Source organism: Botrytis cinerea, chromosome 6 (assembly GCF_000143535.2).
Source record: "Botrytis cinerea B05.10 chromosome 6, complete sequence".
In the NCBI taxonomy this organism is placed as follows: Eukaryota; Fungi; Ascomycota; class Leotiomycetes; order Helotiales; family Sclerotiniaceae; genus Botrytis; species Botrytis cinerea.
Genome location: NC_037315.1, coordinates 571,417 through 589,451, shown reverse-complemented (window position 1 = coordinate 589,451; position 18,035 = coordinate 571,417). Strand labels below are relative to the sequence as shown.

The 18,035-nt window shown below is 43.8% G+C and overlaps 5 protein-coding genes across 5 annotated transcripts; 4 read left to right on the top strand and 1 right to left on the bottom strand.

Moving 5' to 3' along the window:
- The first annotated feature begins 589 nt into the window (after positions 1-589).
- On the top strand, positions 590-2,752 carry BCIN_06g01630 (hypothetical protein). The gene is made up of 5 exons (XM_024693350.1): positions 590-950; positions 1,004-1,625; positions 1,682-1,883; positions 1,936-1,988; positions 2,044-2,752. The coding sequence occupies exons 1-5, from the start codon at positions 791-793 to the stop codon at positions 2,624-2,626; spliced, it is 1,620 nt and encodes a 539-aa protein (XP_024549136.1). The 5' UTR covers positions 590-790; the 3' UTR covers positions 2,627-2,752.
- A 4,546-nt stretch (positions 2,753-7,298) lies between these two features.
- BCIN_06g01620 (hypothetical protein) lies at positions 7,299-9,429 on the top strand. The gene is made up of 2 exons (XM_024693349.1): positions 7,299-7,878; positions 7,940-9,429. The coding sequence occupies exons 1-2, from the start codon at positions 7,725-7,727 to the stop codon at positions 9,250-9,252; spliced, it is 1,467 nt and encodes a 488-aa protein (XP_024549135.1). The 5' UTR covers positions 7,299-7,724; the 3' UTR covers positions 9,253-9,429.
- An 883-nt stretch (positions 9,430-10,312) lies between these two features.
- On the top strand, positions 10,313-11,765 carry BCIN_06g01610 (hypothetical protein). Its single transcript, XM_024693348.1, has 2 exons — positions 10,313-10,669; positions 10,728-11,765. Exons 1-2 carry the CDS (start codon positions 10,531-10,533, stop codon positions 11,606-11,608), a joined length of 1,020 nt encoding a protein of 339 aa, XP_024549134.1. The 5' UTR covers positions 10,313-10,530; the 3' UTR covers positions 11,609-11,765.
- On the bottom strand, positions 11,538-13,663 carry BCIN_06g01600 (hypothetical protein). The gene is made up of 10 exons (XM_024693347.1): positions 13,558-13,663; positions 13,421-13,506; positions 13,089-13,367; positions 12,951-13,003; positions 12,866-12,900; positions 12,660-12,807; positions 12,405-12,540; positions 12,230-12,320; positions 11,762-12,182; positions 11,538-11,679 (listed from the first exon to the last, which is right to left on the bottom strand). Exons 1-10 carry the CDS (start codon positions 13,621-13,623, stop codon positions 11,642-11,644), a joined length of 1,353 nt encoding a protein of 450 aa, XP_024549133.1. The 5' UTR covers positions 13,624-13,663; the 3' UTR covers positions 11,538-11,641.
- Positions 13,664-15,839: 2,176 nt separating this feature from the next.
- On the top strand, positions 15,840-17,883 carry BCIN_06g01590 (hypothetical protein). Its single transcript, XM_001560271.2, has 2 exons — positions 15,840-16,423; positions 16,477-17,883. Exons 1-2 carry the CDS (start codon positions 16,276-16,278, stop codon positions 17,556-17,558), a joined length of 1,230 nt encoding a protein of 409 aa, XP_001560321.1. The 5' UTR covers positions 15,840-16,275; the 3' UTR covers positions 17,559-17,883.
- The last annotated feature ends 152 nt before the right edge of the window (positions 17,884-18,035 follow it).

Genomic DNA, 18,035 nt, shown 5'->3' with positions numbered 1-18,035 from the left:
GCGAGAGAACGAGAGAGGTGGGAATGTGTTAGAATACATTGTTACATAATGGCGGAGTGTATCGTTCCATACATACAACTTGACGTGATAGTCATGTTCTGAATGATAAACCTTGATGATACGCATAAAGATATTACCAGATATCATTTGAAGAGGCATGAGTGTGCTTCCTGCAAGATCTAGAGGAGGGCTAGGGCTAAATGTATCTGTTCATCCATCCAGCTGCTCATCGTGGGTCGTCTACGATTCCCCCCCTTCTTGTTGGTATTGGTGGAAAGGGAGGGAGAAAGGGAGTGAGTAATCATAATCATGAATAGCATGGACTCCCCGCTGCTGATACGACCTCGGTACCTCTACTATGTATGTGCGTAGTATGCATCATGCTGTGTATTAGTATAGCACGTCAGCCAGCACCCCTAGACCTTAGACCTTGTTTGCGTGTACTCGTTCCCCGACCTCCCCGCGTTGGCGATCAAGGACAACGTCAACGTCAAACTCAATTCAATCGGCATGCAAGCAGTAATTTATCCAGCTCCGTTCATCAAACTTACTTCGGTTTCCGGTATGATATACTGCGAGTACGACGTAGGATATGCACTTGCTATGCGTAGCAATGAGATACTGGGAAAGAGCCAGAGATCTGCAAGAGACAGACGGTGGAATGATTACTTAAACTTCGTTGACGCTCCCTCTTGCCTTTGCTTTCTTCATCGCGTGTACTATTAGTTGTTCTCTTTTCCCAGTTGATGTTTTGGAGATAGAAATTCCCTAGACACCTAGTACTTACACAATGGCCCGCATCACGGGAGTCGTCCTTCTAAGCCTTGTGCAAGCAATTCATGCACAAAGTAGCTTCACTGTTGCAAGGACCGCCCCAAAAAACGCCGGTACCCCACTTCCGGCCTTCATAAGCTACTCTATTGAGTTTTGCTTCTTCCCGGATTACGCGGGTATGTTGAGGGTTCAGGGACACATCGCTTGGCTCATATGCTTACATGTTCAGGAAACAACTCGAGTCCCAATACTTTTTCAGAGAATTTGCTTAACAATCTTGGGAATTTTCAAGGGACTAAACCGCACATTCGAGTTGGGGGGAACACTCAGGATTATGCTCTTTACAATGCAAGTCTTCCGTATGCTGTGAATGGCACAATCGATCCAGCAAAGGCGACAGACTATCCAACAACCGTTTATTTTGGTCCATCCTTTTTTGAGTCTTACAATACTTGGTCCGACGTCAAATTTAGTCATGGATTCAACTTGGGACTAGGCGCAAACAATTCTGCTGGATGGCAAACTCTGCTAGACACGATCCCCTTGGCATGCAAAGCTTTAGAGGGCGGAAAGCTTCTCATGTGGGAGTATGGAAATGAACCAGATTTATTCTCCACCTCTGCCCAAGGACCAGTTCGACCTCCTACTTGGAATGAATCAACGTACGTGAGCCAATGGTTGAATGGAAGTCGACAGATCAAGGAAGGCGTCGCAGCAGCTTGTCCTGACTTGGCCTCCTATGGATTCTTAGCACCCTCTTTTGCTGGCGTTGAAAATCATCTCGATCCTGTCACCACATGGAACGATGGATTAGACGTGGATAAAGACATCGAATTGATATCATCACACAAGTATGGTACCATTCACGATTTTTTATTATTATTGAGTACTAACAGAACTATCAAAGTTATATTGGTGGTGCGACGCAACCAGGCGTAACACTCCAAGGAACCCTTATGAATCACACGTCAACTGTAGTATCTGTGGGCCGACAGCTGAACGTATCTAATATCCTTTCTTCATCTGACGTACCCTTCATCCTGGGAGAGACGAATTCTCTTTACAACGAAGGTGCGCCAGGGTTGTCAAATGCATACGGTGCTGCTCTAGTACGTCCTGTCTGTAGTAGATCTCCATCTCATCATATTAACTTTTATTTAGTGGAATTTGGACTTCGCTCTATACGGTGCAAGTACGAGCATTCGTCGCATTCAGTATGTACTTCTTAGCAATCAATATTCCTGAATATCATATTGACCCTTCGTCCAGTTTTCACACCGGACTCTCATTCCGCTATGGGGCTTGGCAACCCCAAGACACGGATGTTGTCCCAAAGGGCACCAAGCCACCATACTACGGTAACATCGCCGCGGCTGCCTTCCTCTCCAATCTTACCGCAGCCACCACAACCATAGCCGAAATCCCACTCTCCAACGAATTGGAATCGGCTTACGCTGCATATGTCAATGGTGCTCTCAAGCGCGTCATAATCATCAACATGCATCAATACAACTATACCGTAAACGGAACCTCTACAGTTGTGAACCCAGTCCCGCGCCCAATCAGAAATTACACAATCACAATCCCGACCAATTCTACAACCGGATCCTCGGGCCACCATGCACCAGCTGCGCTGCCGAAGTTCGCAACATTGAGAGCCCTTCATGCAAATGGTAGTGATGCAATAACCGGTATTACGTACGATGGATACTCTTACAATTATGAACTTGATAATGGAAAACCTGTACGATTGCACAATGTGACGGTTGGACATACGGTTAAGGTTGCGGACGGGAAGTTCACCGTACCAGTTGAAGATTCGGGGGCGGTAATGGTGGATTTTGGTGCATAGTGGGTGCATTGTGGTTTTTGATGGTGTGTACAAGGGGATGTAGAAACTAAACCGCCTATCTGGCTTCTTCCAATATTGCAGTTAGAATATACGAAAACAAAACCTTTGTGAACCTCGTCTCCTGTACTTATTCGTTGATGCGAGATGAGACTTTTGATGTTTAGATTGTACTTGTCTGTCTCCGCTTTCCATCCTTTCTGTGTAGAGAAACAAGTAGTTTATCTGCTACCTCCCCTATAAAGAAATGCTAACGCTCGGAATCTCATCCTTTGTAGTCATACTAGATCGGCTTTCAATCGCTTTTACTAATGAATCTGTGAAGATTTCAATGGCCATGATCTGGGGATCATTCATTGTTGTGCGCTTCGACTTCCAGAATTATGTGTAGCCACTCCCTCTGCTACACTCCCTTCTTCTACAGCATTCGAGTAATGAAACTCAGAACTACGTACGGAAGAGGGCTAGATGGACTATGAGGACATTTTATTATTATGCGGGAAATTGTTTGACTCCAAAAACTGAAATCGAGCGAAATGATTCTTTATTTTTGATCGGTGGAAAGCCTTGGGATGTCTCTTTATGTGAATGGCATATTGAAAAGCGATACTATACCACTCCATATGATGAATTTAGATATCACATCCCAATCATTTCCTCAAATCCCAAAGATCATTATGAGAAACGGACTTTGCTTTGCAGAACTCAGGAGTACAGTGCACAAGCTACAGCTCGTAGATACCGCAACACCGATGAGCGACGAAAGTTCGTACGGTCATCGCACCATATATTAACCTCCGCTTAAATCCATCCAGCTTAAGAAATATCATCATCTCCTATCATCAGCATGCTAAATCTTATAAAAACGCACGAATCATCTCACAAAAGTCTCTGCGACATCTTTCCCCTTTCCAAACACAAAAGATCTCCAACACCACCACGTATTGAGAAAGAATCACCAATGGTACAACTGAACATGTCTTCAGACTCGTATCGAAAGAGCTCTATAAGCCATTGGTCAAGTATTGAACGATCAAAACAACGACAATTATATTTTCAAGAAGAAAGAACACCTTTCATAACAGTTGCAGTTTCAAGTCCGACAGATTTCTCAGGAGCGGCTATCGAGATGCATGATAATCGAGTACGAACTCAAGCAAAAAGCCCTTCCTTGATGGAATTTGGTCCATACGAGGATGGCGGTGTTAAAGAACGTAGAAAGCTCCCTTTCGAAGTTCAGTGGAGTATATCTTTCCGAATGTTCAGAACACTTGAGAATGCCATATTCGATTTCACAAATAAGTGAACACCTGATGCTCTGGCGATGAACAATTTTTTTCGGGGAAGAGGTAGAACTGAATTTCTGGGAGCGATTCCTCGCAGCACCTGTTATTAATTCGATCGCATTCGAGAACCAGGACAGTATTCCGCGATTTCATGAAATGTTGGATAGATTGAAAGAGGTACGACACACTTTCGTTCACAGAAAGGAGCCACCAGTTCTCTACCTCGAGCACATGCTTGCAGATAGCATAGAGCTGACCACTATAATCTGGGATCAGATCCGTACACACAAACTGGATCAGATGTATCAAATGGTCCACTATATGGCTAGTCTTTTGAGGGATCAGATATCGAATGAGACAAAGACAATTCTTGAGGACCGACTTCAGGCTGGGAGACAGGTACAGGAGATGTCTATCGACTGATTAGAGACCAATAGACTCAAGAAATAGGAAATAGAAATCAAGAGAGATTTAACTCATGATACGGAGGGCTTTGAAGCGTTGTATGACAATGCGTTACAAGCTTTGGAGGAGATGATGCAGCCTCTGACTGATACATTTACTGACGACTAATTTCATAGTCCAAGGCCTTTGTGCTAGGTCGAGTGATATTACGAGGATCTCTAGGCCTGAAGCCTGAAGTCTTCGTCTTTTCCATGTTCTATTGCGTTTTGTATGGTAGAGTTCAGATAAAAGACAAAGCTGATTGGTACCTGTTGGTGTTTCGAGAAAGCAAAACCTCAATGTGGGCCTCAATTTTGTGAGACCTTCTGTTGATTAGCGTAATGGATTGATTTATTCTATTTTGACAGGTGGTCTGGATTTGATAAATCCCCCCTTTCACTTTCTTTGAGGGGAATGTGGTTACTGTTGCAGCTTTGGGTATTCATTTATTTGGAGATTCAGAATAGTAACAATTCTTACCGTTGATATGACAAAGGTAATTGAAGCTTATAAAGTAGTCGTTAACAAACTTCTCAGATTTCGTCGGCTTACTTTCCACGGAACATCTTCAAGACTACCAAGTATGAGAAAAGTATCAACACCTATACTCCAGGATATGCCGCTTTCATCTTCGGAGCCGTCTATTAGGAGCCCCTCGGATTCTTTCTCAACTCTAACTGTCAGAAAGAAACGACAAGAACAACGAGCGCAAGCCCAAGCATAAACATCGCGAAGCAATCTTGAAGAAAGAGAAGACCACACGCCACCAGAAATCCAGTCACAACAATCTTCCATGTGTCTCTTTCTCGAACAATCGCCTTAGATCCAAGAAATCACTCAAGCTTTGGCGCGTGGTGGTTCTTCGTTGGAGTTTGGCTCAAATGATGAAGTCTACTTAAAAAATCCTCGGCAATTGCCTTTTGACCTCCAACAGCCCATATTGTACAAAGTTTGCGGGACGCTTGAGGCCGCAATATTCGAATTTATAAAGCGCTGGGTACGAGAATCCTTTGAGGATAAGAATATGAAATCGGGGCGAGAAGTAGAGCTCAACTTCTGGGAGAAATGGTTAGCGGTACCTGTGATCCCTGTTGAAGCTTTCGAAAACTCCAATGATATTCCTCGATATCATAAATTACTGGGCAAGTGTAAAGAAATCCGTCACACCTTGGTTCACCGAAAGAAGCCACCTCTCTTGTATGTCGACCAGATGGTATCTGATGCTATAGGAACAACTAAGATGATCAAAGATAAAACGCGTGCTGACTCCTTAGACGAAATTCGTCAAATACTCCATCATATGGGAAGTCTCTTGTGCAATCAAGTTACTGCTGAAATGAAGGGGGTTCTCGAGGATAGGCTTCAGACCAATAGACACCTGCAAAGGATTCCGATGGGTTGACTGGAAGACAGTCGATTGCAAGAAAGGCAATCTGAGATTTTGAGAGACCTGAATCATGAAAATGACGTGTTCGCATCTCTGTATGCTGGGTCATTGCAAGCCCTGGATGAAATTATGGAACCGCTTTCCAAGGTGATGATTTTCTGAGTTTTCTGAGTTTTCCGTACATTGCCGGTCGTGTTAAGTTAAACAGTGGCTGCATTTCTTTCGGAGTCCGACTACTCCACATCAAATACTGGAGCATGAAAAGAAAGCGAAAGTTAAATTATATGTATGTATCGTAATATGTTGCATTAGTATTCTGATGGCATTGCAATTTTTGGTTGTTCTTGTTCATTGGCGGAACAAATTAGTTTTGATGATCATGGATTTCAGAGAGTAAGTATGAAGGAGACGTGAGACCTTGTAAAGCACAGAAGCTGACAATAGTAAACCTCGTGAATATAGTCAATGTTATTTATTAAAGCAACTTTACTCGATAAATTTGTGAGGAAATCTAATGCTCGTTGCTACCCCATGGCATGGATGAAACTGACATGTAGACTACTCATGCATGAGCTGCTTCAAGTTGTTGAGACAACATATGTCGACTTTAAACGTCTGAAGGGGTGCGTTTTCAGCAATTGACAGTAAAAAAGTATGTATGAGCAAGAAAAGTGTAGAATTGTGAGATCAAAATGAGCCTGCAACCATCTAAGTTGTCCACGTTGTTGGTACTAGTAAGGTAGTTGGATCAGGTGCAAGATCTATGGCTTCCTTAGTGGATACATTAGTCATTTCTCATTTGAGCCGGTGGTAAACGGAGAACAAGGTTGCAGGGTCGGTGAGGAAAGCACGGTTTCATTGTTGATGCAAGGTACGTACCTACATGATACACGCCAACTCGGCCCCAGCTTTTGAATATGAGGGCAGATGCAGTCTCATCTCATCGGAATGTGAGAGCGAGAGCACTACTTCACCAGCAGGGGAAAAGAGAGGTGGCTTGTTGAAGACACTGTCTATGAGCCCTGTAGAGTAAACAACTCATGGTAGCTCTCGCTATGAGATCGATATGTACGGGGTGACGAAATGCATATAAAAATGACTCAATGCGGGATTTGAAAATTCTGAAAAGAAAAAAGGGGCAAGGAAGATGATCAACAACAAGGAAAGGAAACGTTCCGTCTGGGGGTGTGATGTTATCCAAGCCATCCAGGTCCTTTTAGTCTCATCCCAAATAGTACGGGATTGAGTAAGAAAAAAGTGTATTTTTGGTATCAATTGATAATGGCCAGCGAGTCAAAGGGCGAGAAGGACTCAAGGGGTCCTCGGAAGTCTTAGCGGTAGAACCAAATCACGTGGATTGGAAACATTCCTCATTCTACGTGCGGGATGCCAAGACGCTAACCCCGCCTTTTTATAAATCGTGCTTTCTCTTTTTAACCTTTTCTGGGGAAATCACCAATCGCTTCAACTCGTGATTTCTTTGGCTTCCAAGGAAAAACGAACCAATTATTAATGTCTTATTGCCTCATGATGTCGTCTTAATACGTTTTTCCTCTTTGTTGCTATACAGTTACGTAACAATGAAACGAGTGCGTGTTGGCGGTGAAAAGTATTGGATAGCTGCTTGAGCTGTGCTTTGAGCTCTGACGATGGGAAGAGAGTCATGGGAGGTGATTTCGCAATTTCCCCAGTGTTTGGTATGCAAAATCTTCATGCATTGGGGAAGATGGCGTCTGACTTGGGCGGGCTAGATTCTTCCTTACAAACGGTTGAGCAGGTATAAGAGGCTCACGACAACCTCGCAACAAAAAGATGGAGTGGCGAGAAACTCAAAGAAATACTTTCACAGACCCTCTAACATCGGCATTCAAATATCTGGACCTCGGCGGATTGTTGACCATACGAATTTTGAGATATAAAAAACTTCAAACACACAATCTAGCGTCTCAAACGTTGCAACACTTCAGACCCTCACTAGAACAGCATGTCTCGTTTTTCACTGCAAAATAATTCGAACAGGAGGAAAGCATATGAAGCGGGGCAATCTCCCTTAGAGTTGCTTCCACCTGAGCTTCTTCAAAAGATACTTGGAAATCTGGAATTGAAATATGATCACAGAGAAGGAGGTTCAAGCAATGGTAAGACTTCACCTCGACATCTGCAGTGAAATTCAATTGACTTGGTATTGATATTCCATAGATTCCGGTGACATCAATTGCCCCCACCTGGAGAGACCTACTTTGTTCTCATGTCTTCGCGTATCAAGAGCCATTTATATGAATGCACTTTTCATTACATATCGAAGTGTTACAGTTACTCACATGTCCGCCTTTAACCATATACTTGCTCAACTTACCGAAAATCCCATCCTGGGTAGAACCATTCGATGTCTTGATTTCTCCGAGCTGAAAACTGCACGCCCAATGAGAGAGTTTTCCAACTACCTTTACGGAATAGTTTCACTCGCTCCACACCTTCGAGAATTCCGAATCCCGAAGGATACCAACCTAAATGGTTTCTTAAGCGAGTCCTTACTTCGACTACTTTTTGTTGGGTTACCTCATTTAAAGACGTTAGACTTAGGTAATTGCACGTCATCAACACTAGATTGCATACCTAGCATACTTGATAGCATGCCAGCATCTGTTTCACTCCCAATCAAATCATTATCCTTGGAGAATTGTAAAGCTCTACCAGCTTCATCTTTCGACTCCCTGTTTTCACGGCTTACCTCCATACAATCGATGACGTTATCGCATACTCATATCACGACAGAAGCTTTACAACTTCTTCCTCCTACGGCCAAAGTATCACATTTGGCTCTTAATCATTGCCCTTTCCTTGAAGACGTCTCTCTGATCGACTTTATCACCTCACATCCGTCGGTGAAAAATACATTGGAATACCTCGATGCCTCTGCTGACCTCACGGTTGGTGAAGAAATACACGAAAAGGATACAGAACGCCTATTGAAATATGCACCAAAGACAATCAAAACTCTCAAGCTAAGAGGATGGAAGATGGACTCAGCATGTGTTGCTCAGTTAAAGGTGTTGAATCAAACAGTGGAAGAATTAAGCATAGGCACCGGTCTCCGCATGCGCGATCTTGAATCTATATTTCTCGATACTGAAGACAATGACTCACGAAACGAAGAAGAGGCAATGGATTCATCAGAGATCGACTCAAAGTATACCACTGTCCTTGAGCCAATGGAACGTGCGATAGCTATCACCAAGTTACGACGAAGGATATCCAGCACCCCATTACCTACCTTCACCGGTGGCGGACACAGCTTAAGATATCTTGATATCAGAGGAATGACATTGGCAGAGCAGAGCAAGATTCGATCTTCAATATTGCTAGGCAAACAATCAGTGGCATTGAATGTGATTGCTGTGAATGATAGATTGATGGATCGAGAGGGGACGTTGAAGGAGATTTGCGCGAGTGTGGGATGGACGGTAAAGAGAGATGGGAGAAGATGTCTCTTAGTTAGACGAAAAGTTTAATATTGTCTCAGGAAAAGTTTTGCAGAAGGTTTGGCCTTCGTCACCATCATGAATTGGCGTTATGGGAACATGGTACGCGGCGTTTAAAAGCTCAAAAGTATTTGACCTTGGATTGATACCACAGCAATTTATGTCTTAATTTTTAATCAATATCAATCGCTTCCAATATCGTTTTTATTTGATGCAACACATATCAAGGCTAAGCAAAACTTGTCCTTCCTTTGATTCTTTTTTTAATAAAAGTTCTTTGATTGAACTTCTTGAATCCTCCGGCTTTATATAGTCCTCCTCGGCATAGCCCACACAGCCTACTTATGTGTGGAAGTACAAGGCTTATAGTGCCCAGTGTGTCCGCACAAATTCCAAATCCGTCTCTCGTGATCTCATCACGTGAATATATTGTGCTGCTTCTTCTTCCATCTCTTCATGTAAAGTGATATTTACGTCAAACCCCCTTCATTTTCATCTTTAGCCGAAATTGTTGTACCACAGTTCGCCGACCAAAAAAGAACTCGTAGAGCATCTATTCACTGTCATACGTCTCAATTGGTAATCGTAATCTTACAATTATTATTATTCGCGACCTCAAATTTTAATATACCTACTACCTACCTACCAAAGTACCGTCGGCGTATTAATAAACCAGGTTGAGCACTCGGGTCGTCGGCAAGAGGCAGTGCCTGCTGCGGCTGCCTGCGAGCGTTCTAATAACCATAAATCCAAGACCCAATATTATTGTTTGGCCCCCATGTCGTATCTCACAATTGTTTCCAAGTACCGCATCCATCATGCCGCAGGTGTTCTTCAGACAGGAGGATTAAACGCACGCCTTACGAAGTTCTTAGTCCGTTTCATGTTCGTATAGATTGCACACGTAGCAAAAACTCGAATTGTCGCTGTACTGGTGTTGTGTCTCGTGTCTTGGGGGGTTCTTTGTACAGCGTGTTTAGTGTTAGGTAGCCTTATCATTGGTGCTATTTTTAGAGTCACACGAGCTGATGGGTGGTAGTGGGGATGATTACCAGGAATTGATACGAGATGAACCTGCAATTCGAAGGATGGGATTTGGCAAATTGCAAGATCGATAAGGTTACGCGAGGAATGATGGATCATGTACGTAGGTCAGCTCAGGGATATATATAGAGGAGAATCGTGCGGAGAATGAGGAGCAGTGAGGTATATATTGTTCCCATCATGCACCCAGAGTATCCGTCCCTCCTGTCGCCGAACCGTATCAGATGAAGCTGCACCCGTAATCGAATTCGAAAAATCGCAAACATGAGTGTTAGCAACGAAGAAGAAATCCTGGTCACCAGTCGCAATAAAGCGCCGTCGATTATCAATGTCACCTCGCACAATGAGCGAGTATTCGCTCAGTTACCTGATATGATCCAAGAAGCTCTCGTTTCTACCGAATGTAAGATATATCACTCATGCTTGAAGATGCGAGAAATCACTAATAGCGATGTACATAGTTTCGGCGCCCAATTTAAAAATCAGTCGTGTACACAATGCGCGCACTATCGATTCAGGCTTCATGACACAGCCAATGTTCTATATTACACCCAGCAACGAATCCAGTGTCAGCATGCCAGATCTTACCCTAACGGACGAGAGCATCCTTTCCAAATTCGGCAGCGAACTGACCGCCAATTTCGCGGATATAAAAGCTCATGGCTCAGCCGCGTTTTTCCAAAAAGAAAATATGAGTGACGGGGCGACATATTCTCTCTGTGCGTGTGCGACGGGTTATATATGGGTATATGTATCGCCCAGTAGCATTGTTGACGATCTCGAGGCTGCGGATGAGGGATGGGGCGAATTTTCACGACTGGAGATACAGATTGGGACGTTTGCGCTGCGCAAGAAAGCAATTACCACGATTGAGATACCGTGTCATTATCGCACTGGAAAAGTAGTCGCACATATGAATGGAGATTTATCATTACTATGTTCGACGGTACTGGCAAAGTATTTGAGATTTAGAATGATGGGATGTCAATATGAATATGCGGCTGAGAATGCAATCAAGGAAACGAGGAAACAATTGGCGCATCTGAGGATTGTGGATCCCGGGATTTTCAGGGGCTTGGAAAGGATGTTGAGGGAGATTTGTACGAATGCCCCGATGCCGCCGACGAGTGTGGTGAGTCTTATTTCAAGAAGTATGATCAGGGGACGTTGGGAGGTTTGGGGGGATAGAAAAGTTTTGAGAAGGAAATATTCACTGCCTGGACGGGTCATGCAAAGTTTTAAGAAAGGGGATGCTGATCCTATTGATTTGTTGAGTGAGAGCTATAAAGTTTTGAGATTGGAGAAGAAGAAAGTTAGTATGGGTGGGGCGAGAGATTCATGATCGCCTCCGCAGGCGAAAGGAGTGTTTGCGATTTTAAGAGACGGGAACCATTATGCGATCGATGTTTGGCGCTGCATAGCATGTTAGTACCGGATTACATTGGCGTATTATCAGCGAGTAACGAATAACGAATAATGAATATCATAGACTTACCCCATCCAGAATTATACGACTGAAATTGAATGACATTTGTAGTCCCGCTTTTTAACGCTGTAGTCAAGACGCTTGTGCCAGGTGTATTGCCATCAGCTGTCGGTAAGAATGCAAGAATATTGCTAACTCCATTGACCACAACATTCGCGTAGCGTTGTACCGAGTCACCATTCGTATGATGAATTCGAATAGAGGTGGTAGTCGCTACAGAGCTACTCACTCCGTTCATAGTCAAAGTGCCCCCAGGACTGGGCCCGCCAATATATCCCACTTGAACGCCACCGGAACATCCAGAACATGTGAGGGTTATAGCACCGTTGGCGAGAGTATTTGTGCTAGCCTCGGCCTCTGGAGTTGTTTCAGTAGGACCGGCAGTCCAGGTTCCTGCTGTTGGGTTGATGATCCAGTTTACTTGGTTACTCTGTTTACGTTAGCTTCTGACATTTTTGTCGGTACCTTATTATATACCATAGTTGCCTTCGTTCCGGATATTGTTATAGGTAACCAGACGTAAGTGGAGGTCATGAGGTTGGATGACTTCCATCGATCTCCCATATACCTGTACTTGGTTAGCACCGAGCTTTCTGGCAGTGCAGGTTCATTTTTTCAAGGTCGAGGATGAATGATAGAAAGAGAGATTTACATGACAACCCCGTTGATACTGACCACAGCAGCCGTCTGACTGCTATAGGTGTTTGATCCAACTGTTGCAAAAGTGGTCCAGGCAGACCAAGGCCCCGACAGATTTGTCGCCGTGGTGTAAACATTGTCATTCGGATCTAATGTGAGCACGATTTCAGTCATTGATGATTTCAGGAGAATGTATCTTTTGTTAAGATCGGAACAATCATCATCAGGGAGGTGAATAAAATATGACTAAGAAAAGAAGCATGCATACCCCAACCAGATAAGTGACTGGCAAACATGAAATAAGTGCTGCCACTTTTATATATGGCAGGAGCTTCGTAATCGGCAAAAAGATAAACAGCCGAGACGACTGATGTATAATCAGCTGAGAGCTTGTCAATTCGTAGACCGTTTGCTCGCTGTAAGATGATCAGAGCTAGCTTTCAATGAAAAATAACAGGTGGGAAAGAATATTACATCTTCAGTCAATAGGTAACCTGTTCCATCGGTGTCTAACTTTTCGTTAATCATAGAAAGGGCACGGAACATCATGTCCACACACCTTTAAACACATTTAGGTCTCTGCTTTGGTAGCCCAATGGTTGACTTGCTCCTCTGTTGAATTTCTCGTCAGTCTCGTTTTCAGTTGAGGTCATTTGAAGGTCATAGTTTTCCGCCACTGTGGAACTCATTAACTCACAAGTATGTATAAGTTCCACAAACACTGTCGCTAGTTGCAACACCAGCCTTTGCTTCACCATAATTCGAACTATCAATATGCATCCACATAACATATTTAGCAGTTGCCGCATTGTACATTATGTGTGGACGCTCCACAACTCGATTAGGGCCCAGATCTCCAGATGATTGCAATGTAAGAAGATAAGAATTGAATTTCCAGTTCACAAGATCTGTGCTCGAGTAGCAGTTGATGGATTGGAAAGCACTTCCATTAAGTTTGTTCTCTCCGGCCCAATAGCTACGGTGAATACTGATTAGTTTGGAGTAGATATTGGAAGACCAATTACTGACTAGGTCGATCCGACTTGGATTATTCCACCTCCATGAGCTTGGATATGCTGATTAAGACCAGAAGCTGTCCATGTTGCACCTGGTATCTGAGAATTTGTAAGCTCTATTACATTTAAATCGCCTAGGGAGGTGCTTACAATTTGAAGGGAAGCCAATACGCAACTGCTCCAAAAGGAAAGTAGCAAAAAGGCACCGAACAACATTTTAATTATTCGCGCCTAAAGTATATGATATATTGGTGACTAGATACTGACTTTCGGACACGGATTGAGACCACCTCATATATATACACCATTCTGAATTCGCCAAAATCGGAGAGGGTGCCAAATCCAAGCTTGGATCTTGAGATCATAGTTCACCAGTTCAATCAAGCTTATGCTCCGGCATGATCACCGGCAGCAGTATCTGCATGAAGATACCTCATGCTCTAGTGTGCCAAAACTCTTTTGGCGCCCCAATGATATGAATTGTGATTATTTGGTTTCCGCAGTGGGTATGCCACCACATTCATTGCCCAAAAGCAACCCCACAAGGCATGTGCAAACATGGATAAATCCACTTGTACGAGGCGCAAAACCCCAATTTCTAATCAACGTCCTTTTATCCGCAAAGTTGGAAGATCTCATGATGAGAAAATAGGCATTTCGATATTACATCAACTAATACGATCTCCGGGGAGCTCGGGGAATGAGAGAGGCAGCGGTGCAGAGAGCTGTGGAAACGATTCTCGAAACAATACTCCGTTACTCCGCACCTGATCTTAAGAAACACAAAATGAAAAATATCTCAATGCTGAATGAATCTTATCGCGCCATTGCACTCAACTCAGACTCGAAGCAGTCTCTCCTCTCAAAATCCGAACGAGTGTCATAAGATCGAGGGACACATTGCTAGCCGATACAATATATCGCTGCAGCGGTGCAGAATCGTCATTTCCCCGCATCCCAGATTTGTTTGTGGCTATTGTACCGTTGCATCGTTGATCTTGTCATGTCGGCATTCAATTTTCCCGGAAAACGCGTCGGAGCTCAAAGGTTAATGATAATACACTTCGGACTGAGTTGTAGCAACATGGAGAATTAGAAGCGTGACGACTGCAGACGACTGCAGATGTTTGTGAAGCCTTCCAAAAATGATTGGGCGAGCAACTGTTGACATGAGGGGTAAAAGAAACCATGGGACGGCGCAAAAGGGACGGGGTCTATATCACGTGATAGAGTCGCAAACAGCGATCACACGCGGTAGGCAAGATCTATAAATATAGATGGCAAACCAGACCAGCGTCGAAACCATTGCGAGCAAATGTTGAAACGAAACGAAACTGAGGAAAGGCTTGAGATTGTGTGGAAGATCGATAAATCACGTGCTAGTGTGCATCTATCTACATTGGGCTTAGTGCATCCCTGGAAGACGCGCGACTCAAACCAATGTGCGATTCAAAACATCAAAACACCCCTCAAAAAAAAACATCAAACCACCACCATTCATTCCTTTTTGGGTATTTTTTCCCATCTCTTCGTTTTTTCGTTGGAATGGAAATTTCTTCCATGCTAAATCTTTAGTATCTTATAGTCATTCCACACGTTCCATGATCGGCTTGATACCATTCGTGGCTGTGCTACGATATCACACGTCGGTAGATTGATCGTCGACAATCATATTGAATTGAAATGATGGCCAAGACAGCAACTGTTTATCATGATATGGTAGACTGGCAAGGCACACTCACGGTAATGCTTCGTCATCAATTTCACCTTCGCTGGTCTCAGTTCCATCAATGCAGTTCACCAAGGGTCCATATCATCTTGGCCCTTTGTTCATAGGGGCTACTCATGCCCAATTAGACACGGTCACGGTAGTTTGTTAGCGCGAACTATCGCGGCATACTAAATCACTCCCGGGATATAGGCACAGTCCTATTTTTACTCGAACTTTTTTCATTTGGCGCGAAGATCTCTTGGCAATCTAACTGCTGTTAACAATATGAATTTCTGGCTTCCAGATTCATGAAATGAGATCCAGGTCTTCATAAGTCATATGAAAGGGGGCTTCCCTGACCGGATGTCCCTGCCAAGTCTCCGTCGACGCGTTCACTGTTCTTCATCTCGACCTTTCATAGGATACTTATACTTCCTTTACAAAGTTAAACAGATTTAGAACAGCTGGCAGTGGCATTGGCGTGTTCGGAACATTACGGAACATCGAAGTTCCTGATAATACCGCCGCATATGCAGGTAGTCCAGGGTGCTTGCCTAGCCTGAAGCCACCCGCGACGTCCCTCGAAGCCAAGGCTCAGTAGTTAAACTTTACTTGGCTCCGACGATTTTAAAGTACCGGGAGTTTAAAGATCGTCTTCTTGGGTGAAGAGTGTCGCCCTGAGATACTCATTGAGGCTCTTCATCTGAAGTTCTTATCTCTTGGGCATCCACTTTTTCTCAGTTTCGGGCATATTTTCGTTGTTTCCTTTGTGTTACGACAAACTTGGCCATCGAATGCTCCATTTGGTGTCGTTTTAGTTATATCTTCGACAGCTTGGATTCTTGGTAGTAATTACGAGACAAAGGGGGCTCCACTACATGGAGATTGTCGCCTCCTGTATCCGTGAACTCGAGGTTCTTCAAAATGAGGTCGTCATCCCACATCTGTCAAATGCTTCCCCAGAGTCGATTTCCCTAACTTCATTAGAACACTAATATAATACGAGCTACTTTTTTCAACAACAAAAGTAGTTGGATGTATCTGTGTTTACCTAACGGTCTCTCATTCTCTCCTCTTTTGCTCATCCCAACTTCCTTCTCCTTATCCTCTGTAGAAACCACAAATTTAGACTGCTGGCTCAGTTCAATATAGCCAAAATGGTTCCTCCGAATGCTCCAAATGAAAACACCCTTGGAAGAGATTTTGAAGAAGTCGATGTCGAAGTTGGCCATAAGGAACTTCCAGAGAAGGAAGAACCTATTCAGAACCTCACTTTCTCCGAGCGCTTAAGACATTTCACTTATGGTACTTGAAGCTCCAGGTCTCCCTATGTATTCTGCATTACTAACTTCTGAAAGCCTGGTTCGCATGTACAATGTCTACAGGAGGAGTAGCTTTTACTCTCTCTGTCCTTCCTATCGAATCGGACGCAATCCTCACACTAGGAAAAGCTATGCTTGTTATCAACATAATGGTCTTTTTAACCATCATCGCACTCCTGATCGCTCGGTTTTCAATGTACCCCGGCACATTTACACATTCACTTACGAACCCACACGAAGGATTCTTTTTCGCTACAGGATTTCTCACCATGGCGACAATGATGACGAACGCTACTGCATATGGTATCCCAAACACTGGCCCTTGGCTCATCGGTGCCCTACGATTCGCTTTCTGGTTATATACTATTGGAGCCACACTCCTCGCCATCGTTTACTACCATGTCCTCTTTACTGTCAAGAAACTTGTCATCACCAACGTCCTACCAGGTTGGGTTCTTCCCATCTTCCCTGCCATGTTGGTCGGTACTCTCGCATCCGCCATTGCCAAGACGCAACCTGTAGAATCTGCAGCACAAATGTTGGTGGCTGGTCTTACATTCCAAGGTCTTGGAATGATGTTGGCTATCATGATGTATGGGATTTATTTCGGTCGACTCCTCACTTCTGGACTTCCTGCCGATGCATCTCGGCCTGCCATGTTTATCGCAGTTGGACCTCCGTCTTTCACGGCCCTTGCACTCATTGGTATGGCCCAAGATGCGACAACCACAAAGGTCTTCACCGAATACTACAACCTTCCAGGCATTACCAATCCAGCTGCAATTCCTGATATGTTACAACTTGGCGCACTTTTGTCTGCAATCTTCCTCTGGGCTCTCGCATTTTGGTTCTTCGCCATCGCAACCTTTGCAGCAATTGAAGCATTTTCGAGAAATGACTTCCATCTGAACTGGTATGCCTACGTATTCCCAAATGTGGGATTCACTATTGCAACTATAAAGATTGGAGAAAGATTAAACAGCCCTCCAATACTAGGTGTCGGAACTGCAATGGGAATTGTGCTATTCCTGTTATGGATGTTGATCGTATTTGCTCATATCAAAGCTTTCTCAAAGAAGATGATAATGTGGCCTGGGAAGGACGAGGATGCGCACTGAATAAATTCAATTCAATTTTTGGACGCAGTGATGGGTTAGCGATAAGGTGTACATTCATTCTTTTAAAAAATACCGACCGCGGGACATTAATTGACCCAAGGTTTAATGAGCATAGCATAGCGGGCATGGGATCAATAATTAGATATACAGGTCATGGACCAAAATTAGATTGGATCGGTATAAAACTGGACGGGTGGAGTTTACATGTAAATATTACAGATTTCTTTCATTCAATACACACATACCACAGGGTCCCTCACCACAAAATGCTTCGGGAATTTCAATCATGTGATAAGTAATTAATTTATAGATTTTGGCTGGACCATTGGGGAGTGGGTGTTCTGAAACGATATCACCCTCCTCCGGTTTGGAGGAGGTGTGGGGAGAGGGGGGAGGGGGAAGGGGGCCGTGGAAGCCCTCCGGGTTTCACCAAAAGAAAGAACTAACAGGACTTAGCTGAAGCAGACTTCTTGAGTG

Excerpts from the sequence above, each read along its gene's own strand:
- BCIN_06g01620 (XM_024693349.1), top strand. The coding sequence starts at position 7,725 with ATGTCTCGTTTTTCACTGCAAAATAATTCGAACAGGAGGAAAGCATAT. Across the intron at positions 7,879-7,939 it reads AGAAGGAGGTTCAAGCAATG|ATTCCGGTGACATCAATTGC; the intron begins GTAAGACTTCAC and ends GATATTCCATAG.
- BCIN_06g01630 (XM_024693350.1), top strand. The coding sequence starts at position 791 with ATGGCCCGCATCACGGGAGTCGTCCTTCTAAGCCTTGTGCAAGCAATT. Across the intron at positions 951-1,003 it reads CTTCTTCCCGGATTACGCGG|GAAACAACTCGAGTCCCAAT; the intron begins GTATGTTGAGGG and ends TTACATGTTCAG. Across the intron at positions 1,989-2,043 it reads ACGAGCATTCGTCGCATTCA|TTTTCACACCGGACTCTCAT; the intron begins GTATGTACTTCT and ends CCCTTCGTCCAG.
- BCIN_06g01610 (XM_024693348.1), top strand. The coding sequence starts at position 10,531 with ATGAGTGTTAGCAACGAAGAAGAAATCCTGGTCACCAGTCGCAATAAA. Across the intron at positions 10,670-10,727 it reads AGCTCTCGTTTCTACCGAAT|TTTCGGCGCCCAATTTAAAA; the intron begins GTAAGATATATC and ends CGATGTACATAG.
- BCIN_06g01590 (XM_001560271.2), top strand. The coding sequence starts at position 16,276 with ATGGTTCCTCCGAATGCTCCAAATGAAAACACCCTTGGAAGAGATTTT. Across the intron at positions 16,424-16,476 it reads CTTAAGACATTTCACTTATG|CCTGGTTCGCATGTACAATG; the intron begins GTACTTGAAGCT and ends AACTTCTGAAAG.
- BCIN_06g01600 (XM_024693347.1), bottom strand. The coding sequence starts at position 13,623 with ATGTTGTTCGGTGCCTTTTTGCTACTTTCCTTTTGGAGCAGTTGCGTA. Across the intron at positions 13,004-13,088 it reads TGTGGAACTTATACATACTT|AGGAGCAAGTCAACCATTGG; the intron begins GTGAGTTAATGA and ends GAAATTCAACAG. Across the intron at positions 12,183-12,229 it reads CCGGAACGAAGGCAACTATG|AGTAACCAAGTAAACTGGAT; the intron begins GTATATAATAAG and ends TAACGTAAACAG.